Source organism: Papio anubis, chromosome 16 (assembly GCF_008728515.1).
Source record: "Papio anubis isolate 15944 chromosome 16, Panubis1.0, whole genome shotgun sequence".
Classification (NCBI taxonomy): Eukaryota; Metazoa; Chordata; class Mammalia; order Primates; family Cercopithecidae; genus Papio; species Papio anubis.
Genome location: NC_044991.1, coordinates 60,782,227 through 60,806,095, shown reverse-complemented (window position 1 = coordinate 60,806,095; position 23,869 = coordinate 60,782,227). Strand labels below are relative to the sequence as shown.

Here is a 23,869-nt window from a genome sequence, read left to right as displayed (position 1 = left end):
TATCCAAGATTTCTGGTCAGGCACGATGACTCATGCCTGCAATTCCAGCACTTGGGGAGGCCAAGGAAGGAGGATCGCTTGAGCACAAGAGCTTGAGACTAGCCTGGGCAACATAGGGAGAGCTGATCTCCACAAAACATTTAAAAAATTAGATGGGCATGGTGGCGCATGCCTGTAGTCCCAGTTACTCAGGAGGCTGAGATGGGAGAATCACCTGAGCCTGGGAGATCGAGACTGTGGTAAGCCGTGATGGCGCCACTGCACTCCAGCCTGGGTGACAGAGCAAGACTCTGCCTCAAAAAAAAAAAAAAAAAAAAAAAAAGAATTCAACTCAGCAAAATACCCAAAGTTGAAAAAATATTTCAGACAAATACAAATAAATAGAAAGCTACAGTTGGAATAATAAAATCAGACAAAGCTGAAAAAAAGGTAAAAAAATAATAATAACAATTATAAAATCTGGCCAGGTGTGGTGGCTCATGCCTGTAATCCCAGCACTCTGGGAGGCTGAGGTGAGAGGATCACTTGAGGCCAGGAGATGGAGACCAACCTGGGCTAAAGTGAGACCCCCATCTCTAATTAAAAAAAAAAAAAAAAAACCTTCTGCAGAAATACCTTGCCTGGTTTCTATTTTCCTGACCAAACCCTGACCAATACAGCACTCAAATATTTGTTGGGCCAGGTGCGGTGGCTCACACCTGTAATCCCAACACTTTGGGAGGCCGAGGCAGGCAGATCACCTGAGGCCAGGAGTTCGAGACCAGCCTGGTCATCATGGCGAAACCCATTTCTACTAAAAATACAAAAAAATTTAGCTGGGTGTGGTAGCTCACGCCTGTAATACCAGCTACTTGGGAGGCTGAGGTACGAGAATCACTTGAATCTGAGAGGTGGAGGCTTCAGTGAGCCAAGATCGCACCACTGCACTCCAGCCTGGGCGACAGAGTGAGACTCTGTCTCAAATAAATAAATAAATACTTGTCACGTGAATAAATTCAGCCATCACTCAAGGCATTACTGAGTAATTAATGTGACTGCCACTGGCATAGGCTCTTACTATCCTCAACAGCTCTTCAGGGAGAGTTCCCATTTTAGAGGAGTGCAAACTGAGGTCAGACAGTCCAGTGTAAGGTATCTACTCTAGGAGTGCTCTGCCAGGTGCTAAGGATGCAAAGTCTAGTAAGACTCAGGCCCTGCCCTCAAATATCACCCTCATCTATATGGAAAATCAATAGCAGCAGCTCCCGCTGTGCTGGTACTCTCTGGGCTGGTCCCCTCTGACTACCACAAGCCACCAGCATTATCTCAGCATCCCGCTAACTTAACTTTTTCTCAACGCAATAAATTCCCTAGAGAAGCTTGCTCTATTCTCCCAGGAGAGGGCAAATCCCCTTGCAGCCCCTCAGAACATCACATGAATGCCTTGTGGTGGGATCTTCCCACTGGTCTGGGCTCTCTTTATACAGAGACTACCTGACAGGGGATGTCTGTGGCTGGATTCTATGGTGAGTCTGAGTTAGTGTGATTTCTAGTGCAGTGAGTTGTTTCTGTCATAACCATACCCTCCAGCACTGGTGTCTTGGAAGGTTCTGTGAACTCAGTGCATTTCGAGTAGACGGCCTGTAGCTTAGAGCTCATCGGCAGGGAATTACTATGGTACATTGATTGTATTACGGACCCAGTTCTTCACCCCTCCCCATACCCATGCCTTTCCAGTGTGACTTTGCAGCTCTTCCCATCAAGAGGTGGCATCTATTTCCCTACCTGCACTATTTAAGCTGGCCTTGTGATCTGGTTTGGCCAGTAGAAGTGATTCTGTGTTACTTACAAGCCTAAACCTCAAAAGGCCTTGGGCATTTCTGCCTGCATTTTTGTACTTCCACCATGGCCATGAGAACCTAGTGGAGGATGAGTCACGCAGAACAGAGCTGAGTCACACCACTTGTCCCAGCCCAGGCCATCCTAGAGCAGCTGACAGCCAGCCAACCTTCAGACATGAGTGAGCCCAGCCAAGACCCACAGTTGTCTAGCTGACCACTGCAAACACGTGAACAATAAACACTTTTGCTATATGCCACTGATGCCTGATGGATATTTCTTACCCAGCAATAGCTAACTGATACACCTAGCTTATTAAAAACTGTAAGAGACACTTAGGCAGATAATTTTTTTGAATCTTTTTTCATTTTTTGCCCAAAAAGGTAGGCATTCTCTGACTGTTCTGAGCATTACCTACAGACAGCTTATATTTCTGCTACAACCTGCACTCCATTCCACCTTCTCATGGCTTGCATCTTACATCTGTGGGTGTGATGCTTTGATTAAAGTCCTTCTCCCCCGTGATGTGGCCAGGACTGGATCTGGTTTTCATGGTATCCCCAGCACAGTGCCTGGCACACAGCTGGTGCTCAGGATGGGTCCAGGTTGGCCATGATGTCCATGACCAGTGTCCTCTTCCACCCTGCCCCCTCTGCTCACCTCCAGGGGTGGGTAGGGCTGCATCCCCAGCGCCTGGATCTCCACCGTTCCACTCCCAGCCAGGGGCGCAGCAGCACTGTACACCTCCACCACACCGTTCCCACCAGGGTTGGGACGCCCGGGGGGGCCCAGGCTCTGGGGTGGAGGTGGCGGGGGCTGAGGTGGTGGCGGTGGGGGCAGTGGTGGAGGAGGTGGAGGAGGGGGTGGAGGCTGAGTGAGGTAGCTGGGCACGGAATGCATGTTCAGGCTGCTCTGAAATCAGAAAAGAAAAAGTGTTACAGCCTCTTGATACTAGTTGTCTTATTTATTGGGGAGGAAGGACATTTGCTTTAGCCAGCCAGGCGGAAAGAACAGCTACTCACCAGGCAGCTCAGGGGAGGGGCTAAGAGAGGATGGGGAAACAAAGTCATGGGAGAATTCGAAGGAAGCCTCAGCTTGGTGCTGCTATCCCTTTTCCCTATGAAAGTTGGCAAAAATGACCTCACTGATACACAAAAGAGTTAATATAGCAGCCTAATGTTGCTATCTTAAGAAGGGCTTCCCGCCGGGCACGGTGGCTCAAGCCTGTAATCCCAGCACTTTGGGAGGCCAAGACGGGCGGATCACGAGGTCAGGAGATCGGGACCATCCTGGCTAACACGGTGAAACCCCGTCTCTACTAAAAATACAAAAAACTAGCCGGGCGAGGTGGCGGGCGCCTGTAGTCCCAGCTACTCTGGACGCTGAGGCAGGAGAATGGCGTAAACCCGGTAGGCGGAATTTGCAGTGAGTTGAGATCCGGCCACTGCACTCCAGCCCGGGCGACAGAGCAAGACTCAGTCTCAAAAAAAAAAAAAAAAAGAAAAAGAAGGGCTTCCCTTTCCAACTTGGACCTGGCAGAACGGCTCCCACAAAGAAGGGTGGCGAGAAGAAAAAAGGCCATTCTGCCATCAACGACGTGGTGACCCAAGAATATACCAAAAACATTGACAAGCGCATCCATGGAGTGGGCTTCAAGACGCGTGCCCCTCAGGCACTCAAAGAGATTCGGAAATTTGCCATAAAGGAGATGGGAACTCCAGATGTGCGCATTGATACCAGGCTCAACAAAGCAGTCTGAGCCAAAGGAATAAGGAAAGTGCGATACCGGATCCGTGCGCGGTTGTCCAGAAAACGTAATGAGGATGAAGATTCACCAAATAAGCTCTATACTTTGGTTACCTATGTACCTGTTACCACTTTCAAAAATCTACAGACAGTCAAAGTGGAAGAGAACTAATCGCTGATCGTCAAATACCTCAAATAAAGTGATAAAATTGCAAAAAATAAAAATAAAAAAGGGCTTGCTTGCAGCACTAGCTCGTGACTGGGACCTGAGAACCAGGCTTGTGGGACACCTCCTTTGTTGACAAGGCTTGTTTTGCCACCTGGGGCACTGTTCTATGGTACCAGCTTACGTAGAGTGTTTAGACAAAATATGTGATTCATGGTGAACACTTCTTTCTCTTCTAGGAGTCCGGAATTTTGGTCATGGTGGCTGGTCACCTACATGACCAATCCCTAACAGAAACCCTGGCCTTGGGCCTGGCGCAGTGGCTAACGCCTGTAATTTCAGCACTTTGGGAGGCCGAGGCAGGTGGAGTCCAGGAATTCGAGACCAGCCTGGGCAACATGGCGAAACCCCATCTCTACTAAAAATACAAAAACATTAGCCAGGCAGAGTGGTGCACACCTGTAGTCCCAGCTACTTGGGAGGCTGTGGGAGAATCACCTGAGCCCAGGGAGGTGGAGGTTGCAGTGAGCTGAAATCGCACCACTGCACTCCAGCCAGGGCAGTTGAAATGAGACCCTGTCTCAGAAAAAAGAAAAAAAAAAAACCCTGGCTTTGGAGTCTTAAGTGTGTTTCCCTGTGTAGCAACCCGGCACACATGTTTCTAGACTTCACTGCTGCAGGAAGAAGTGTGCTCTGTGCAACCTCTCCCCTCCTCCCAAGACAGAGAACTCTGGATTCCTCCAGATTCCAAAGTGTCTTTCTCCCTTGCTGATCTTGCTGTGTGTTCCTTTGCTGTAATAAACCACAGCCATGAGTACAACCACCTCTGAGTCCCGTGAGTCTTTCGAGAGAATCATGAATGTGTGGGTAGTCGTGAAACGCAGCCAGTAACTTCTAGAAATTTATGCTACAAAAAAAAACCAAGCAGGTGGGCAAAGACTTCTGTACATGGATGGTGACTCCAGCCATTTTTATAACAGCAAAAAACAACAATGACCTATATGTCTATACATAGAAACTTGGCTAAACAGAAGATGGCCTATCCATATGGTGGAATCCTTTGCAGTTGTTAAAATGATGGTACTGCTGGGTGCAGTGGCTCATACCTGTAATCCCAGCACTTTGGGAGGCAGAGGGAGGAGGATCGCTTGAGCCCAGGAGTTCAAGACCAGCCTGGCAACATAGTGAGACTCTGTCTCTAAAAAAAAAATTTTTTTTAGGCCAGGCACGGTGCGGTGGCTCACGCCTGTAATCCCAGCACTTTGGGAGGCCAAGGCAGGCAGATCACTTGAGGTCATGAGTTTGAGACCAGCCTGACCAACACAGTGAAACCCCATCTCTACTAAAAATACAAAAATCAGCTGGGTGTGGTGGCGCATACCTGTAATCCCAGCTACTCAGGAGGCTGAGGTAGGAGAATCACTTGAACCTGGGAGGCAGAAGCTGCAGGGAGCCAAGATCACACCACTGCACTCCAGTCTGGGCAACAGAGCAAGACTCTGTCTCAAAAAAAAAAGAAAAAAAAAAAGAACAAAAACAAAACTCAGGCTGGGGCAGTGGCTCATGTCTGTAATCCCAGCACTTCGGGAGACCAAGGTGGGAGGATCACTTGAGGTCAGGAGTTTGAGACCAGCCTGGCCAACATAGTGAAACCCCGACTCTACTAAAAATACAAGAATTGGCTGGGCACAGTGGCTCAGCTCATGCTTGTAATCCCAGCATTTTGGGAGGCCGAGGTAGGGAGGTCCCCTGAGGTCGGGAGTCCGTGACCAGCTGGACAACATGGAGAAAACTTGTCTCTACTAAAAATACAAAAAAAAAATAGCTGGCTGTAGTGGCACATGCCTGTAATCCCAGCTATCGGGAGGCTGAGGCAGAAGAATCACTTGAACCCAGGAGGCAGAGGTTGCAGTGAGCCAAGATCGCACCACTGCACTCCAGCCTGGGAAACACAGTAAGATTCCATCTCAAAAAAACAAAAAAACAAAAAAAACCCACAAAAGTCAAAATAGCTGCACTGTATTGACAAAGCCCCACATGTTCTGGGTCCCCACCTAGATGTAGCAGCTTCCCACCTATAGCAGAGCTGAACAAGGGGAAGCTGATAGCCTCCCTCAGCATCAGGGAGAGCTGGGGCCAGGCCCCCTTTATTCTACAAGATTCTGAATCTGCAGGAGTTAATGTACAGGTCTGGAATCAAGACCCTGTGAGAAGCCCACACCTTCTTACCTGCACAGGTGGGGGGCCCTGGGGCATGGGCTGGTCCAGGGATGTGAAGGCTGACATGGCAGACATAAGCACATCATCGCTCACCAAGATGTTCCCCTGCACCAGGGTCTGGATCAGTGGGGACGGGGGCACTGTGATGTATGTGGAGATCTGGACAGTAGGAGAGACAGAATGAGTGAGACAGAAACAGAGAGAGAGAGACAGAGAGAGAGACAGAGTGTGTGTGTGCACATGTGTGTGTGTGTGCATGCGTGGACATGTCTGAGGCTCTGTAAGTAAGCCGAGGGTATGGCACAAAAGATCCTGGTTCTGGAATCCCACAGACCTGGATTCCATTTCTACCTCTGCTGCTCCCTGCTGTGTGACCCTGGGCAAGTCACTTTACCTCTCTGTACCTCCATTTAATCATCTACCGAATGAGGAGGATAAGGCTGGGCATGGTGGCTCACAACTGTAATCCCAGCATTTTGGGAGGCTGAGGCAGTTGAATCATTTGAACCCATTTTGGGAGGCTGAGGCAGGTGAATCACCTGAACCCAGGAGTTCAAGACCAGCCTGGGCAACATGGTGAAACCCTGTCTCTACAAGAAAAATACAAAAATTAGCCAGTGTGGTTTTGTGCACAGCTGGTGTGGTTTTAGAGACTCTGTCTCTAAAAATAAACAAAAACAGAAAGAAAAAACAAATGAGGAGAATAACTCACATCTCTCTGCAAAGTACATACCCTATGACTCAGTAATAATACTTCCTTGTATCAGCCGGGCACGGTGGCTCACGCCTGTAATCCTAGCACTTAGGGAGGCCGAGGTGGGCAGATCACGAAGTCAAGAGATCAAGATCATCCTGGCCAACATGGTGAAACCCCATCTCTACTAAAAATACAAAAAGTAGCCAGGCATGGTGGTGCACGCCTGTAGTCCCAGCTACTCAGGAGGCTGAGGCAGGAGAACCGCCTGAACCTGGGAGGTGGAGGTTGCAGTGAGCTGAGATCGCGTCACTGCACTCCAGCCTGGCGACAGAGTGAGACTCCATCTCAAGAGAAAAAAAAAAAATACTTCCTTGTATCTATCCTAAAGAAACACTGAACATATGTCCACAGAAGTCCACAAGTATCTTAGGTCAAGAAGAATATCCGGTCTGGTGCGGTGGCTCATGCCTGTAATTCCAGCACTTTGGGAGGCCAAGGCAGGCGGATCACTTGAGGTCAGGAGTTCGAGACCAGCCTGGCCAACATAGTGAAACCCCATCTCCACTAAAAATACAAAAATTAGCTGGGCGTGTTGGCAGGTGTCTGTAGTCCCAGCTACACGGGAGGCTGAGGCAGGAGAATCACTTGAACCTCAGAGATGGAGGTTGCAGTGAGCCAAGACCAGCCTGAGCTACAGAGTAAGACTTTATCTCAAAAAAAAAAAGATAACAGAGGGTGAGGGGAATATTTTCTACTAGCAAAACTCATAGTCAAGCAGTAAGAAAAATGACTATGTTTTATGCCAGAAGATGCCTGTTTCAGTCTCTATGTCCTATAGGTCTGGGGTGAAGGCTTTCATTGTGATGACAGAAATGATACCTGTAAAATGAATGAAGATAATGTTCTAAAGAGATAAGGAAAGAAAAGGAAGTCAGTTGAAACTCTGACCCCTTGACCTGGCATCCTGAGATATGCCCAGCCTCCTTTATGAGGGATCCTTTAATCTCTCTATGAGCCCGCCACCCAGGGTGTCTTTGCTCCAGAACCATGTTTTTGGCTGAGGACTCTGGAAGCTTCCCCAGATGCCTCCAGCCTGGTCCTCTGCTCTGGCCTCCAGACTTGGAAATCTACATTGTCTACTTCCTCACCGCCTCCGCTTAAAGGTCGCAGGCATCTCAGCTTCAACGGGCCCAGTTGAACTCCTGACATCCCCTCAAAACCTTCTCCTCACAGCCTCCTCCTTTCAGTCAGTGGCAACTCTAAATCAGGAGTCCCCCGTGACCCTTCCTGATCTCACACTCCTCACCCAGTCAATTCACAAGTTCTGTCAGCAACACCTTCAAAGTGTTTCTAAAATCTCATTTTCTCACCACTTCCACTGCCAACATGCTGGTCAAGCTACCTGCATCCACTGCCTGGATTTGTGCCGCCACAGCCCCTCAACGGGTCTCCTGGCCTTCTCTCTTGCCTTCCCTCAAAACCTATTCTCTGTCCAGCAGCCAGAGTGACCTGATTAAAGTCACCATGTCCCTCCTCTTCTTAACAGCCTCCAATGGCTCCCATCTCATTCTCAGTAAAAGCATGGTGGCTCACACCTGTTATCCCAGCACTTTGGGAGGCCGAGGCAAGGGGATCACAAGGTCAGGAGATCAAGAGTATCTTGGTCAACATGGTAAAACCCCATCTCTACTAAAAATACAAAAATCAGCCGGGTGTGGTGGCGCGCACCTGTAGTCCCAGCTACTCTGGAGGCTGAGGCAGGAGAATCGCTTGAACCCGGGAGGCGGAGGTTGCAGTGAGCTGAGATCACTCCACTGTACTACAGTCTGGGCAACAAGAGTGAAACTCCATCTCAAAAAAACAAAACAAAAAAAAGCCCCAGACCCTACATGATCTGCCAAGACCCTCCTGCTGCCTCTCATCACCTCCCACCTTCCTACTTACTCACTCATTCCCAGCCACTCTCACCTCCTCATAGTTGCTGGAACAAACCCGGCACACTCCCGCCTCAAGGCCTCTGCATCTGCTGATCCCTGCACCTGGCTCCCACTTCCCCAAACCAGCTGCATGACTCATCCCCACACCTCCTTAGGTCTATCTGGTATGTTCTTCCTACTGATTTAAGTCACTGCAGAAATTATATAGTACTATTGTTTTAGATTTTAAAAATAATAATATATTATCTACTATTATTCTACAATTTGATTTTTCATACAAAACCTTTTATCTGCTATATAGTATTCTTCCCGGTCACCTCTTCACAGAGCCCCTCCCCAAGCACCATAGACAATATGGCAAAACCTCCCACCCCCGTCTGGCATCCCCTATCTCTCCGCATTTAACGTGCTGAAAACAGTACGTGTGCACCATCCATCTCGCCCCATTCCACAAGGGCAGTGACTTGGTCTGTCTTATCCATTGCTACAGCCCCAGTGCCCGGCACAGTGCCTGAGCACGACAGGCCCTCAAAAAAGACACGTTGAATGAATGAATGAACAAATACCTGGCGATTTGCAGGAGGTGGGGCCTGCTGGACTGCTGCGGGTGCTGCCGAAGGTGTGTAGATGCTGTTGGTGGCCAGGGAGACTGTTGCCAGGGCGGGGGCATTCCCCTGGCACTGTTCCCGCTTGTGGGTCATAAACGCTGGCAGCGAGTTGAATTGCTTCTTACACTTCCCGCAGAGAAAGACATCCTCATCATCTGGGGTCACACCCGCAGGGTAGTGGGAAGAGGCCACAGACAAAGGTCAAGTAATGAATAAAAAGCAAGAATATGTCAAGGGGCATCACAGTACGAAGCAGGAGCACTGCAGCTGACCACAAGCAGCAATCTGGGAGGAATGCCGCGACTCGACATGCAGGTGTCAGTCATCAACTATGTGCTTCCTAGGAGTTTTCAAAACCACACAGGTGGCCAGGTGCAGTGGCTCATGCCTGTAATCCCAGCACTTTGTGAGGCCGTGAAGGGTGGATCACCTGAGGTCAGGAGTTCAACACTAGCCTGGTCAACATGGCGAAACCCCCATCTCCACTAAAAATACAAAAATTAGTTGGGCGTGGTGGTGCACGCCTGTAGTCCCAGTTACTTGGGAGGCTGAGGCAGGAGAATTGCTTGAACCCAAGAGACAGAGGTTGCAGTGAGCCCAGATCATGCCATTGCACTCCAGCCTGGGCAACAGATCGAGACTCCATCTCAAAAAAAAAAAAAAAAAACAAGTTCCTGCAGGGATAGCCGTATGCGGCCAGGTATCAATTAATTAGAAATCAAAAAACAGTAAAGTGTGTTCACTACAAAGTTGAGAACTTCAGAATCTTTATCCTGTCTGAATTTATTCATCAGTCCCCAGATGCGCCACCTGATCATACTCCTCCATGCCTTTGCATCCACCGTTCCCCCTGCCAGGCTGCCTCTCTGTGGACAACTTGTTCTGCAAGGCTCACCTTGACTATCACCTCTTCCAAAAAGTCTTTTTTTCTTTTCTTTTTTTCTTCTTTTTTTTGAGAGAGAGTTTCACTCCTGTTGCCCAGGCTGGAGTGCAGTGGCGCAATATCAGCTCTCTGCAACCTCTGCCTCCCAGATTCATGCAATTCTCCTGCCTCAGCCACCCCAGTAGCTGGGATTATAGGCGTGCACCACCATGCCCTGCTAATTTTTGTATTTTGAGTAGAGACGGGGTTTCACCATATTGGCCAGGCTGGTCTTGAACTTCCTGACCTGAAGTGATCCACCCACCTTGGCCTCCCAAAGTGCTGGGATTACAGGCATGAGCCACTGCACCGGCCTCTCCAGGAAGACTTTCATCAAAAGCCAGCAGCTGTAGTTCCTTCCTCTGGCACACCTATCATATAAGTTTTCTTATCAATACCAGACTGTGAGTTCCCTAAGGGAAGGAAATGTGTCTTATTTATCACCATAACTATAATATCTCCTGGAAACAGAGGAGGTTCTCAATGGATGTTTGTTGAATGAATGAAAAACTAAATGAATGATTAGCTACAGTTAACACCATCCATTGCTGAGGGCCTACCACAGCTATGCAGTCACTGGGTCAAGCACCCAACATGTGGTAGCAGAAATGTCTAATTGTTATTCAATTCTAATTGTACCCTTTTTTATTTATTTATTTTTTTAAGAGACGGGTTGCCAGGCAAGGTGGCTCACACCTGTAATCCTAGCACTTTGGGAGGCCAACGTGGGTGGATCACTTGAGGTCAGGAATTCATGACCAGCCTGGCCAATATGGTGAAACCCTAGCTCCACTAAAAATACAAAATTAGCTGGGCATGGTGGCGCATGCCTGTAATCTCAGCTACTCAGGAAGCTGAGGCAGGAGAATCACTTAAACCCAGGAGGTGGAGGTTGCAGTGAGCCGAGATGACACCACTGCACTCCAGCCTAGGCAACAGAGCAAGACTCTGTCTCAAAAAAATAAATAAATAAAAGGGCAGGGCGTGGTAGCTCACGCCTATAATCCCAGCACTTTGTGAGGCCAAGGCAGGCGGATCACCTGAGGTCAGGAGTTCGAGACCAGCCTAGCCAACATGGCAAACCTTGTCTCTACTAAAAATACAAAAATTAGCCAGGTGTGGTGGCAGGTGCCTGTAGTCCCAGCTACTCAGGAGGCTGACACAGGAGAATCACTTGAACCTGGGAGACAGAGGTTGCAGTGAGCCAAGATCGTGCCATTGTACTCCAGCCTGGGCAACATGAGCGAAACTCCATCTCAAAAAAAAGAGAGACACGGTCCTGTTGTGTTGCCCAAGCTGCAGCACAGGGGCTATTCACAGGCATGATCATAGTGTACACCACTCTCAACTTGTATCCTTCTTATATAATAATACAAATTTCAGTGGGAAACATGGCTTCCTAGTTAAGTAATATATTTCCCAGGCTTCTTTGCAGCTAGGAATGTCATGTGACAGAATTCTGACCAATGGGACAACAACAGAACTGTACAGTATCTGCAACTTCCCCACAAAAGGAAAAGAAAAGGGTATGGACAGGGCACTGTGGTTCATGCCTGTAATCCCAGTACTTTGGGAGGCTGAGGTGGGAGGATTGCTTGAGCTCAGTAGTTCGAGACCAGCCTGGGCAGCACGGTGAGACCCTGTCTCTAGTTTTTTTTTTTAAATTAAAGAGAAGTTTTTTGGACAGGCATGGTGGCTCACACCTGTAATCTCTGCACTTTGGGAGGCTGAAGTGGGTGGATCACCTGAGGTTAGGAGTTTGAGACCAGCCAGGCCAATATGATGAAATCCTATCTACCTGTCCAGGTGCAGTGGCTCACACCTGTAATCCCAGAACTTTGAGAGGACGAGGCAGGTGGATCACAAGGTCAGGGGTTCAAGACCAGCCTGACCAACATGGTGAAATCCTGTCTCTACTAAAAATACAAAAATTAGCTGGGCGTGGTGGCGGCGCCTGTAATCCCAGCTACTCAGGAGGCTGAGGCAGGAGAATTGCTTGAACCCGGGAGGCAGAAGTTGCAGTGAGCCGAGATCGCACCACTGCACTCCAGCCTGGGTGACAGAGCAAGACTCCATCTCAAAAAACAAAACAAAACAAAACACAGCACAAGGGTATGACTTCCACTTCCGTCTTTCTTCCCTTCATGTTGGTTGGAATGTGCAAATCAAAGTGGGAGCTAGAGCAACCATCCTGGGCTGCAGCTTGAGGGCAGTAGAGCAATGGAAAAGAAGGAGTCTGAGTCTCACCATGCCCACCTCAAATGCCCAAATGCCCATCAGGACTTCACATAACACAGAAACAACCTTTAATCTTGTAGAAACCATGGTAAACTTCAATAGCTAGAACCAAATCCCAAGTACTCTCATAAGATTCCTATGAGGCAGAACAATTGTCCCCATTTTACAGACATAGGAACTGAACCACAGAGAAATTAACTCACTTGCCCAGGGTCACAGAGCTAAGAACTATAAGAACAATAATTAAAACCCAGCTGTTTAGCTCCCTGTCCCTAGTGTGATTCCCAAGTACACAGAAATGTTTGTGGAATGAATAAATGAACAGTCTCACATAGAAACTTCCAAAAGAAGGTTCTTACAGGCTGGGTGCAGTGGCTCATGCAGGTAATCCCAGCACTTTAGGAGGCTGAGGTGAGCAGATCACCTTAGGTCAGGTGTTTGAGACCAGCCTGGCCAACACAGTGAAACCCCATCTCTATTAAAAATACAAAAATAGGCTGGGCGCGGTGGCTCAAGCCTGTAATCCCAGCACTTTGGGAGGCCGAGACGGGCGGATCACGAGGTCAGGAGATCGAGACCATCCTGGCTAACACGGTGAAACCCCGTCTCTACTAAAAAATACAAAAAACTAGCCGGGCGAGGTGGCGGGCGCCTGTAGTCCCAGCTACTGGGGAGGCTGAGGCAGGAGAATGGCAGGAACCCGGGAGGCGGAGCTTGCAGTGAGCTGAGATCCGGCCACAGCACTCCAGCCTGGGCGACAGAGCAAGACTCCGTCTCAAAAAAAAAAATAAAAATAAAAATAAAAATACAAAAATACAAAAAATTAGCCAGGAGTGGTGGCACACGCCTGTAATCCCAGCTACACGGGAGGCTGAGGTATGAGAATTGCTTGAATCTGGGAGGTGGAGGTTGCAGTAAGCCAAGATCGTGCCCTGCACTCCAGCCTGGAGGACAGAGTAACACTCCGTCTCAAAAAAAAAAAAGAAAAAAAAAAGGCCCTTACAGTCCTGGCCCATAAACAGGAGAAATTCATGCTCAGCCTATTCTTTCCACAGAAGGGAAGTTGAATAATCACTTCTAGGGCAAAGGCACAGGCATTGTTGTCAGGCATTGGGGCCCTGAGCCATTCCCTGCATCACGATCCCATCTCCCCACATTTACTAAGCAATTGAGATTGGCGTCCTCAGAGCTAAGCAGAGAAAGGCATGAGCCCAAAGATCCAGGCTGGGAGGTGGGGGAGAGGTTTAGGCACCAGAGCATGTCCTGGGGACCACAGCAGGAATTTCACTCCCACAGCCCAGCACAAGCTCCACCTACTCTTCGCAGGGAGCCATTCACTCTCCCACTGGTAAACCTGAGCAGATACTCACCCAATGGCTGGATAGCAGGTGGCGCGTTGACACTCTGGCCTGTCGGATCAGGGACTGCTCCTTGGCCATCCAATAATGACTGGACAGCCAGAACGGTCTGATTGTCCATTCCTGAAAAAAGAAATGCAGCCTCTTTGGAAGGTAGGCCCAGCGTCATGCTCTGACACCACCCTTACAAGCCAGACCCACGGCAAAACCCCTGTGGCGGCTGGGTACGGTGGCTCACACCTGTAATCCCAGCACTGTGGGAGGCTAAGGCGGGAGGTCGCTTGAGCCCACGAGTTTAAGACCAGTCTAGGCAACATAGTGAGACTCCACCTCTACAAAACAATACAAAATTTAGGTAGGCGTGGTGGTGCATGCCTGTGGTCCCAGCTACTAGGGAGGCTGAGGTAGGAGGACTGCTTGAGCCTAGAAGGTCAAGGGTACCGTGAGCCATGATCATATCACTGCACTGCACTGTACTTGCTCTTGACAGAGCAAGACCCTGTCTCAAACAAAACAAAACCCTGTGGCAAGGATGGCTCCTATGCCCCAATATACATTCACTCCTGTTTCCACTGTGAGAGAGCCCAAGATTTTGGGCTGGAAAGATGGCCCCCAAATAAAGGTTACCCTTCCCAGGCTCTCTTACAGTTAGGGAATGACTAAGTTCTGGTCAAAGGAATATAAATGTGCTATGTGGCAGCTTCTGGAAAGTTTTCTTAAAACTGCCTGATATGTGACCCTCTTCTTTGTCCCATCCTCCTTTCCACTTTCCAGAATAAGAATATGGTGGTAGCAACTCAATCCACCATCCTGGATCATAAGGACAAACCTTAGGATCATAGGATAAAAAACTGGATGAAGCCAAGCGCGGTGGCTCACGCCTGTAATCCCAACACTCTGGGTGGCCAATGCGGGCAGATCACCTGAGGTCAGAAGTTCGAGACCATCCTGGCCAACATGGTGAGACCCTGTCTCTACTAAAAATATAAAATTAGCTGGGCATGGTGGTGTGTGACTATAATCCCAACTACTTGGGAGACTGAGGCAGGAGAATTGCTTGGACCCAGGAGGCAGAGGTTGCAGTGAGCCGAGATCGTGCCACTGCACTCCAGCCTGGGTGACAAGAGCGAAACTCTGTCTCAAAAAAAAAAAAAAAAAAAAGCTGGATAAATCCTGGGCCTCTGAGAACCTTGTAGAACATAGCCATCCTCCTATCCTAGACTGCCTTCCTCTGGAATTTCATGTGAAAGAAATAACCTTCCAGCCTGTTGAAGCCACTGTGACGTGGGGCCTGTCTTACTCATGGCTGACTCTCATCCTATGTGACAAAGTCCCTCCAGAAATCATGTTAGCCAGTCGTCCTCATGCACACCCCGCAAACTCCACAAATCTGTGTGCACGCGGGCATCCTTGTCTTCCTTATTTCTCAATGTGTACTTGTCTTTTTTGTTTCGCAATAAACAATAGACTCTGAATTGGTGGCTGGGGGGTCGAGAAACTGATTTCTTCCATGTTTTCTAATCAGTTATCACAGTTAAAGTTCACAGTAGTACACTGTCTGGCCATGTCACTAGCTGGATGAGAGGCCTCCTCACATCTCAGTGGCCACCAAGGCATACTGCACCCCTCCCAAAAGACCCAGATGGTGCCTCCTCTCTATGACCCCACAGCCAATGCTCTGCCTCCAACCTCTCAGCTCTTACTGGCATGTCTGCCCCAGCTTCTAACTACAATACAAATTGAAAGCATCAGACTAGCTATCTCTGGCCAGGTGTGGTGGCTCACGCCTGTAATCCCAGCACTTTGGGAGGCAGGGGCGGGTGAATCAAGAGGTTAGGAGTTCAAGACTAGCCTGGCCAAGATGGTGAAACCACATCTCTACTAAAAATACAAAAATTAGCTGGGCATGGTGGTAGGCGCCTGTAATCCCAGCTACTAGGGAGGCTGAGGCAGAGAACTGCTTGAACCCGGGAGGCGGAGCTTGCAGTGAGCCGAGATCACGCCACTGCACTCCAGCCTGGGTGACAGAGTGAGACTCCATCTCAAAAAAAAAAAAAAAAAAAAGTTGAAACCATCAGCTCCTGCAGCCAAACTGAATCCATGCTTTCCCTTGTCACAATGCAGGCTGTGTCCCTTCTGACACCAGCCCTCCCCCTCATCTCCTCCTGCTCCTCAGAAGCCGCTCTCCACCAACTCTCACCACACTGTGCCTGGGAACCATCCACAGCTACACACGATCAGCCTCTCCAGAGTGCCTTCCTGAGAACTCACCTTTCCATCTCTCCTTCCTTCAACAGCAAGGATCCCATGAGGGTCACCTACACCTTCTATCTCTTCTACCACCTTCCAGTTCTCCTCCCCCACTCTAGTGGGACTTAAGCCCTCCACCATCTGGAACCACCTCTGAAAAAACGGCAAAGTGAGAAAATCATGACAGTGAAAGACACCTGACCTAACCAACCCCTATCTTGCCTTTAACCTCCAAACTGCCCTTAGTCATCCCTGGGCTTAGGCCAAGATAACTATCGGAGAAATTTAGTTCACAGTTTATTTTTTATTTTATTTCATTTTTGAGATGGAGTCTCGCTCTGTCGCCTAGGCTGGAGAGCAGTGGTGCAATCTCAGCTCACTGCAAGCTCCGCCTTCCGGGTTCACACCATTCTCCTGCCTCAGCCTCCCGAGTAGCTGGGACTATAGGTACCCGCCATCACGCCTGGCTAATTTTTTTGTATTTTTAGTACAGACAGGGTTTCACCGTGTTAGCCAGGATGGTCTAGATCTCCTGACCTCACAATCTGCCAGCCTCAGCCTCCCAAAGTACTGGGATTACATGCAGGAGCCACCACGCCCGCCCTCCCGGCCTAGTTTACAGTTTAAATGATAATAGCCTTTCCCCAAAACTAACCCTCCTTTGTAAAGCTAATGAAAGACCACCAGGTTAGGAGGATAAGAGGATCCTAAATTCTGCTAAATATTACCAGCCATTATTCCAGAGGTCACAAGATTTGCAACTTCCCCAATTATTCCTGCAGATAATATCATTATCATTATTATTATTTTGAGATAGATCTCCCTATGTTGCCCAGGATGGTCTCAAACTGTTGTGCTCTAGGGATCCTCCCACCTCGGCCTCCCAAAGTGCTGGGAATACAGGTATGAGCCACCATGCTTGGCCAACATTTTTTTTTTTTTTTTTGAGACAGAATTTCACTCTTGTTGTCCAGGCTGGAATGCAATGGCGCAATCTCGGCTCACTGCAATCTCCGCCTCCCAGATTCAAGTGATTCTCCTTCCTCAGCCTCCCAAGTAGCTGGGATTACAGGCATGTGCCCCCACGCCTGGCTAATTTTGTATTTTTAATAGAGACAGGGTTTCTCCATGTTGGTCAGGCTGGTCTCGAACTCTCAACCTCAGGTGATCCACCCGCCTCAGCCTCCCAAAGTGCTGGGATTACAGGTGTGAGCCACCACGTCTGGCCCCAACATCATTATTATAGAACCTAAGATTGGCCTTTTGAGACATCTTTTCAGATTTTTGCATTTCTGACAACCAATGGCTCCACCCAGACCCGCCAATGAGTCCTGCAGCCCCACCCAGAAGCAGACTCTGCATGTAGGAGGGCCATTTTCCACAACCCTATGATTGCACCCCCAACCAATCAGCAGCACCCATTCCTTTGCCCCCCAAACTATCCTTGAAAAAAACCTAGTCTCTGGCCAGGTGCAGTGGCTCACACTTGTAATCCCAGCACTTTGGGAGGGCGAGGTGGGTGGATCACAAGGTCAGGTGATCGAGAGCGTTCTGGCTAACACGGTGAAACCCCATCTCTACTAAAAATATAAAAAATTAGCCAGGCGTGGTGGTGGGTACCTGTAGTCCCAGCTACTCAGGAGGCTGAGGCAGGAGAACGGAGTGAACCCTGGAGGCGGACCTTGCAGTGAGCTGAGATCCTGCCACTGCACTCCCGAGTAGCTGGGACTTTAGGTGCGTGCCACCACACCCAGCTAATTTTTTCTATTTTTAGTAGGGATGGCGTTTCACCATGTTGCCTGGGCAACAGAGCGAGACTCCATCTCAAAAAATAAATAAATAAAAATAAAAAACCTAGTCTCTGAATTTTCTAGGAGGCAGATTTGAGTAATAACAAAATTCCAGTCTCCTGTTCAGTCGACTGTGTGAATTTAACTTTTTCTCTATTGCAATTCCCCTGTCTTGATAAATTGGCTGTATCTGGGCAGCAGGCAAAATGAACCCATTGGACAGTTATAGTTCCACCAAAACACTTTCCCCATCATCACCAAAGACCATCTGGCAGCACCTGCCACTCCCTATAACACTCTGTTCTTGGCTCCAGGGCACAGCCTCCCTGGGTCTTCTCTACCTTTCTGTGCCTCCTTTACTCTCTTCTCCTGGCTACCCCCTAAGTGTTTCCATTTTGAGGAAACACTTTGTCCTTTGTTCCTTTGTCTGGACTCTCTCCTTTGCCTCTTGTGCTGTTCCTGGGCAGTCTCACTCACCCCGTCTACTTCCTTCCAATATCTCGAGTTTCAAGCCTGGGGTTCAAGCTCCCCTGAACAAGCTTCAGTGAATTTTCTACCATTTTATGTAAAAGTGTGAGTGCTTTAGCATTTGTATGCAAATCTGTACACAAATATTCAAAGCACTTTTAGGTATAATAGTAAAAAATTTAGCCTGGGCAACATGGTGAAACCCCATCCCTACTAAAAATAGAAAAAATTAGCTGGGTGTGGTGGCACGCACCTGTAGTCCCAGCTACTCAGGAGGCTGAGGCAGGAGAACCGCTTGAACTTGGGAAGTCGAGGTTGCAGTGAGCCAAGATGATGCCACTGCACTCCAGCCTGGGCAACAGTAAACTTTTGACATGGAATCTCCCCAGGTTGCCCAGGTAAAAACCTGGTGGTCTTTCAATAGCTTTACAAAGGCGGTTTAGTTTTGGGGAAGGGCTATTATCATTTAAACTGTGAATTACATTTCTGCCAAAGTTAGCTTGGTCCAAGTCCAGGGATGACTAAGGGTGGTTTGGAGGTTAAAGGCAAGGTGGGGATTGGTTAGGTCAGGCGTCTTTCTCTGTCATGATTTTCTCACTCTTACAATTTTTGCAGAGGCAGTTTCAGAATGGTGGGCGGCTTAAGCCCCATTAGAGTAGGGGAGGAGGACCAGAAGGTAGTTGAGGAGATACAGGGTGTAGGAAATGGTTCAGAAGAACATCTGAACTGTTTCCAGTTTTTACTTTTTTTTTTTTTTTTTTGAGACAGGGTCTAGAAAAAAATAGTAAAAACTGGAAACAGTTCAGATGTTCTTCAGTGAGTGAATGGTTAAATGGTGGAATAGCCATACTATGGAATACTACTAAGCAATAAAAAGGAACAAACTATTGCTATACACAACTTGGATGAATCGCTAGGGAATTACGATGGGTGAAAAAAGCCCATCTCAGTGGTATATACTTTATGATTTCATTTACATAGCATTCTTGAAATCACAAAATTTTACAAATGGAGAGATTAGTGGTTGCAGGCATCAAGGATGGTGGGAGAAGGGGAGGATTTAGGGTGTGGCTATAAAAGGGCAACCCCTTGGAGTGATGTCCTGTTCTGCATATTGACTGGTGGTAATATACTGTAGTTTTGCAAAATGTTACACCAGGGGAAATGGGGTAAAGGACACGTGGGATCTCTCTTTATTATTTCCCACAACAGCATGTGAATCTACAGAAAAAGTGATTTCAAAATAAAAAAATTTAAACAAATGCAGGGTGGGTACAGTGCCTCATGCCTGTAATCCTAACACTTTGGGAAATCAGTGTGGGAGGATTGCTTGATGCTAGCAGTTCAAGACCAACCTGGGCAACATAGCAAGACCTCATCTCTAGAAAATTTTAAAAATTGGCTGGGTGTGCTGGCATGCACCTATAGCTACCTGGGAGGCTGAGGTGGGAGGATCACTTGAGCGCATGAATTTGAGGCTGCAGTGAGCTATGAATGCACTACTGCACTCCAGCTTTGGAGACAGAGTGGGATCCTGTCTCTACAAATAAAAATACAAAAGGCTGGCTGGACACAGTGCCTCACGCCTGTAATCCCATCACTTTGGAGGCCGAGGCGGGTGGATCACTTGAGATCAAGAGTTCGAGACCAGCCTGGCCAACATGGTAAAACCCCATCTCTACTAAAAATACAAAATTAGTCAGGCGTGGTGGTAAGTGCCTTGTAATCCCAGCTACTCGAGAGGCTGAGGCAGGAGAACCACTTGAACCTGGGAGGCAGAGGTTGCAGTGAGCCAAGAGCGCACCACTCCAGTCCAGCTTGGGTGACACAGTGAGACTGTCACAAAAAAAAAAAAATTAAGTTAAACTAAATTTAAAAGGCAGCCTGGGCCAGGCTCAGTGGCTCATGCCTGTAATCCCAGCACTTTGGGAGGCAGAGATGGATCACTTGAGGTCAGGAGTTCGAGACCAGCCTGGCCAACATGGTGAAACCCCCTTCTCTATTAAACATACAAAAATTAGCCAGACGTGGTGGCATGCGCCTGTAGTCTCAGCTACTTGGGAGACTGAGGTACAAGAATCACTCGAACCCAGGAGGTGAAGGTCTCACTGAGCCGAGATTGCACCACTGTACTTCAGCCTGGGAGACAGTGTGAGACTGTCTCAAAAACAAAAAAAGGCAGCCTGTGTAAAACTGAACTCGAATTAAATGTCATCCTCCATCCCGAAGTTTGTTCTCACAGTAATCCTCATCAAGGAGAACAGGGCACCACTGTCCACCCATCTACAGCCTCTGGGGCACCCCTTGGGTCTTCCCTCAACCCACTGCTCCCCCTCTCCACTCCCCATTTCTGGTTCTTCAGCAAGTCTAGCCTATTCTGCCTCCCCAGTACATCTCAAATAAACTTTCTTTCCATCCCCACAGTTGTTCCCCAGCCCAGTTCTCTGCTGTACAACCTCCACCCCGACCCCCCACTGCCACTCTGGCCCCCTCCAGTCTGTTCCAGAGCAGCTTCGGTGAACTTTATAAAACACACATCACATTGTACTGCTCCCCTGCTGAAAATCTTTTGTTAGCTCCACACTGATCCCAAGATAAAGTTCAGCTGGTCCATCAAACCCCATCTCTAGCAGCTCACCCACACCGTGAATCCCAGGAGACTTCTCTCCCCATGGCTGTGAAAATGCAGTTCCCACTGCCTGGGCCATTCTCATGCCCCACCTCCCCGAGATCTTCACAGTCCTGCTGCCCTTTCTTCACCCAACATGCATCCCACTGTCCTAGGAATGGATTTCTCTTTAACTGTCTTCATTACTCAAAACACAAACACATTCTTGCAGTAAAAATTCCAACAATGAGGAAGTCCAAACAGCCTAAAGAGAAAGTAAGCCTCACCCCATTCTACTGGCCTCTGGGAGGGAACTACCACTGACCCTGGCCTTCCTGATCCACCACCCCCAGCTTATGTTAGTCACCGTAGGAATGGCCAGCTGAGGTCATCTTATTTTACATGACCTTTTCCATAATTCTGTCATTTCTCTAATTGCTTGTTTTATAACTTCTCTCCTCCACCAGACTGCGGGGCAGAGACTACGGGGAGTGTCTGGCTCAGTGAGTCTTCTGAATCGGAACCCCACTAGATGGAGGCAGGCCATCCCCCTTCCCCCCCATTTCCTGGTGCGAATTGTGATCCTTCAAGAAGAGAAGGGAGTCCTGGAGCAGTGGCTCACGCCTGTAATCCCAGCACTTTGGGAGGCTGAGGTGGGCAGATCACTTGAGGCCAGGAGTTCAAGACCAATCTGGCCAACATGGTGAAACCCCATCTCTATTAAAAATACCAAAAAAAAAAAAAAAAAAAATGGACAGGCGCGGTGGCTCATGGTGGCAATCCCAGCACTTTGGGAGGCCGAGGAGGGCGATCAGGAGGTCAGGAGATCGAGACCATCCCGGTTAACACGGTGAAACCCCATCTCTACTAAAAATACAAAAAAACAAAAAAAACAAAAAACTAGCCGGGCGTTGGAGCGGACGCCTGTAGTCCCAGCTGCTCGGGAGGCTGACGCAAGTGAATGGCGTGAACCCGGGAGGCGGAACTTGCAGTGAGCCGAGATCGCGCCACTACACTCCAGCCTGGGCGACAGAGCGAGACTCGTTTCCAAAAAAAAAAAAAAAAAAGAAGAAAGAAATTAGCCGGGTGTGGTGGCACACGCCTGTAGTCCCAGCTACTTGGGAGGCGGAGGCACGAGAATCGCTCGAACCCGGGAGGAGCAGGTTGCAGTGAGCCGAGATCGCGCCACTGCACTCCAGCCTGGGCGACAGAGTGAGACTCCGTCTCAAAAAAATAAAAAAGTGCAGGGAGTGGCTGAGGATCTCCTAGGAAGCTGCAGGACTCAAAGCTTCAGCTTCATCCCTCCAGTCCAGCACTTTGAGTTTGTATCCTATCTGTATACTCATCTCATCCCACTCCTCCAAGACCAAACTTGGTCTGTATTTCCCACAGTGTCTATTCTATGTCATGGCCCCGAGTCGCTAAGGCTGCCCTTCCTCCCCGACTCCCAGCAGGTGCACACATGGAGGTGCTCAGTGTTTGCTGTCTCCAAAGCCCACAATTTTGAGCCTGAGCACCAACCCCATCCTAGGTTCTTGCAGAGCACGGGACAGTCCGTCGGCACCCAGCGTTGGCTGGCGTGGGTCTGGGAGCACCACGTCCCGGCCGGGCACACTGCCGGCACCCACGGTGTCGGCTGAATTTGTAAAACTGCACCGGCCACGGTGCACACTTCAGGCGCCAGGTGTTTGCTGGCTTAGGTCCCTAAGCTCTGAGTCCAGGCTGTGCACACAGGTGGCGCCTCTGCTGCTGTGGTCTGATTTTGAGACTACGTCCTAGCACGAGGCATACAGTCCAATCTGCAGAAGTTCTTCGTGGTCAGGCCGCCGAGGCCCTCCGGCCCGCAGCTGCGGCCGCACCCCCGTCCCGGGCCCCGCGCGCCGTCTAGCCGCCTCCCTGGCCGCGGCTGTTCCAGATCGCCCCGCCGTCGCCTCCCGCGCGCTTCCCTGCAGGGAGCCACTCCCGCGCCCGCCCGAGGCCGCTAAGGCTGGCGCTGTTCCGGGCCCGAGCCCTCTCCCCGCCGGCCCGGCTCTCCCCGGCTGTTCCGGCCCCGGAGCTCCCCCGCCGGCCCTCAGCTCCCGCGCTGTTCCCGCCCGCGCCCCTCCCGCCCCGCGGCTGTTCCGGCCCCGGCGCCCTCCGCCCCGCGGCCGCCACGCGCCCTACGCCGGGCGCTGCGAGGGCGCGGCGGGAGGGAGCGGCAGCGCGGAACAGCCGCCTCCCCTGGCCCCGCTGCCCCTCACCCTCCAGGGCCTCAAAGATCGCCTGCGCCATCTTGGAGCCGCCGCCGTCGCCGCCACCGGAGCCGAAGGCCGGCTACGCGAGCATTGTGGGAGCCGCGGCGGCTGAGTCGGGGCCGCCAGGGGGCGCCCAGGAGCCGCTGCCTAGCCCCCAGCCATGGAAACCCAACCTCGGCTCGCGGGACCCCAGCATCCTTAGGCTGCCCTGGCTCCACTCGATAACCCAGTCACCGGGCCACCGAGTGTGGACCCCGCCTCACTTGAACGTCCAAGTCTACGCCGACCTTATATCCACCGCACACGCGGAACTTCCCATCCGTATTATCTAAACCCACAGCCCCATCTCACCGGACCGGACCCCCTAACTCTGACACAGAACCCCCCATTCCCACTGCGCGTGAGTCCTCCAGGTCTGCAGCACGGACCCCGTTTCCACTAAGCACGGTATACCCCGACTCTGCAACAAACCGTGACCACTATCCCACCTCACCCAGACCACCCAACTGTCACAGGGATCCCCAAACTGCAACATAGATTCCCATCGCTCATCCCCTGTTGGAAGCGTACCGCCCTACTACTCTGCTCAATTCTGCCGGTTGGGAGCCCGCCTCCGCCCCCAGAGTAGCGGGGACTACCAGCACATGCCACCATCTCCTGCTAATTTTTATTTTTGTTTTTTGTAGAGATCAGGGTCTCACTATGTTTCCCAGGCTGGTGTCAACTTCTGGCCTCCAGTGATCCTCACGTCTCGGCCTCCCAAAGCACTGGGATCACAGGCGTGAGTCTCTGTGCTGGGGATCCCATTA

The 23,869-nt window shown here is 49.9% G+C and overlaps 1 protein-coding gene and 1 pseudogene across 1 annotated transcript in view; one reads left to right on the top strand and one right to left on the bottom strand.

The window, feature by feature from the left end:
- ZNF341 (zinc finger protein 341) overlaps nucleotides 1-23,462 on the bottom strand; it is a 60,335-nt gene extending 36,873 nt beyond the window's left edge. Inside the window, exons 1-5 of the mRNA XM_031656030.1 lie at nucleotides 23,067-23,462; nucleotides 13,723-13,833; nucleotides 9,151-9,347; nucleotides 5,960-6,109; nucleotides 2,479-2,730 (exon numbers count right to left, since the gene is read on the bottom strand). Of these exons, the coding sequence (XP_031511890.1) occupies nucleotides 2,479-2,730; nucleotides 5,960-6,109; nucleotides 9,151-9,347; nucleotides 13,723-13,833; nucleotides 23,067-23,097 (741 nt within the window). The 5' untranslated portion in view covers nucleotides 23,098-23,462. The remainder of the gene's footprint in view (nucleotides 1-2,478; nucleotides 2,731-5,959; nucleotides 6,110-9,150; nucleotides 9,348-13,722; nucleotides 13,834-23,066) is intronic.
- LOC108580790 lies at nucleotides 3,320-3,777 on the top strand (annotated as a pseudogene).
- Nucleotides 23,463-23,869: the final 407 nt, after the last annotated feature.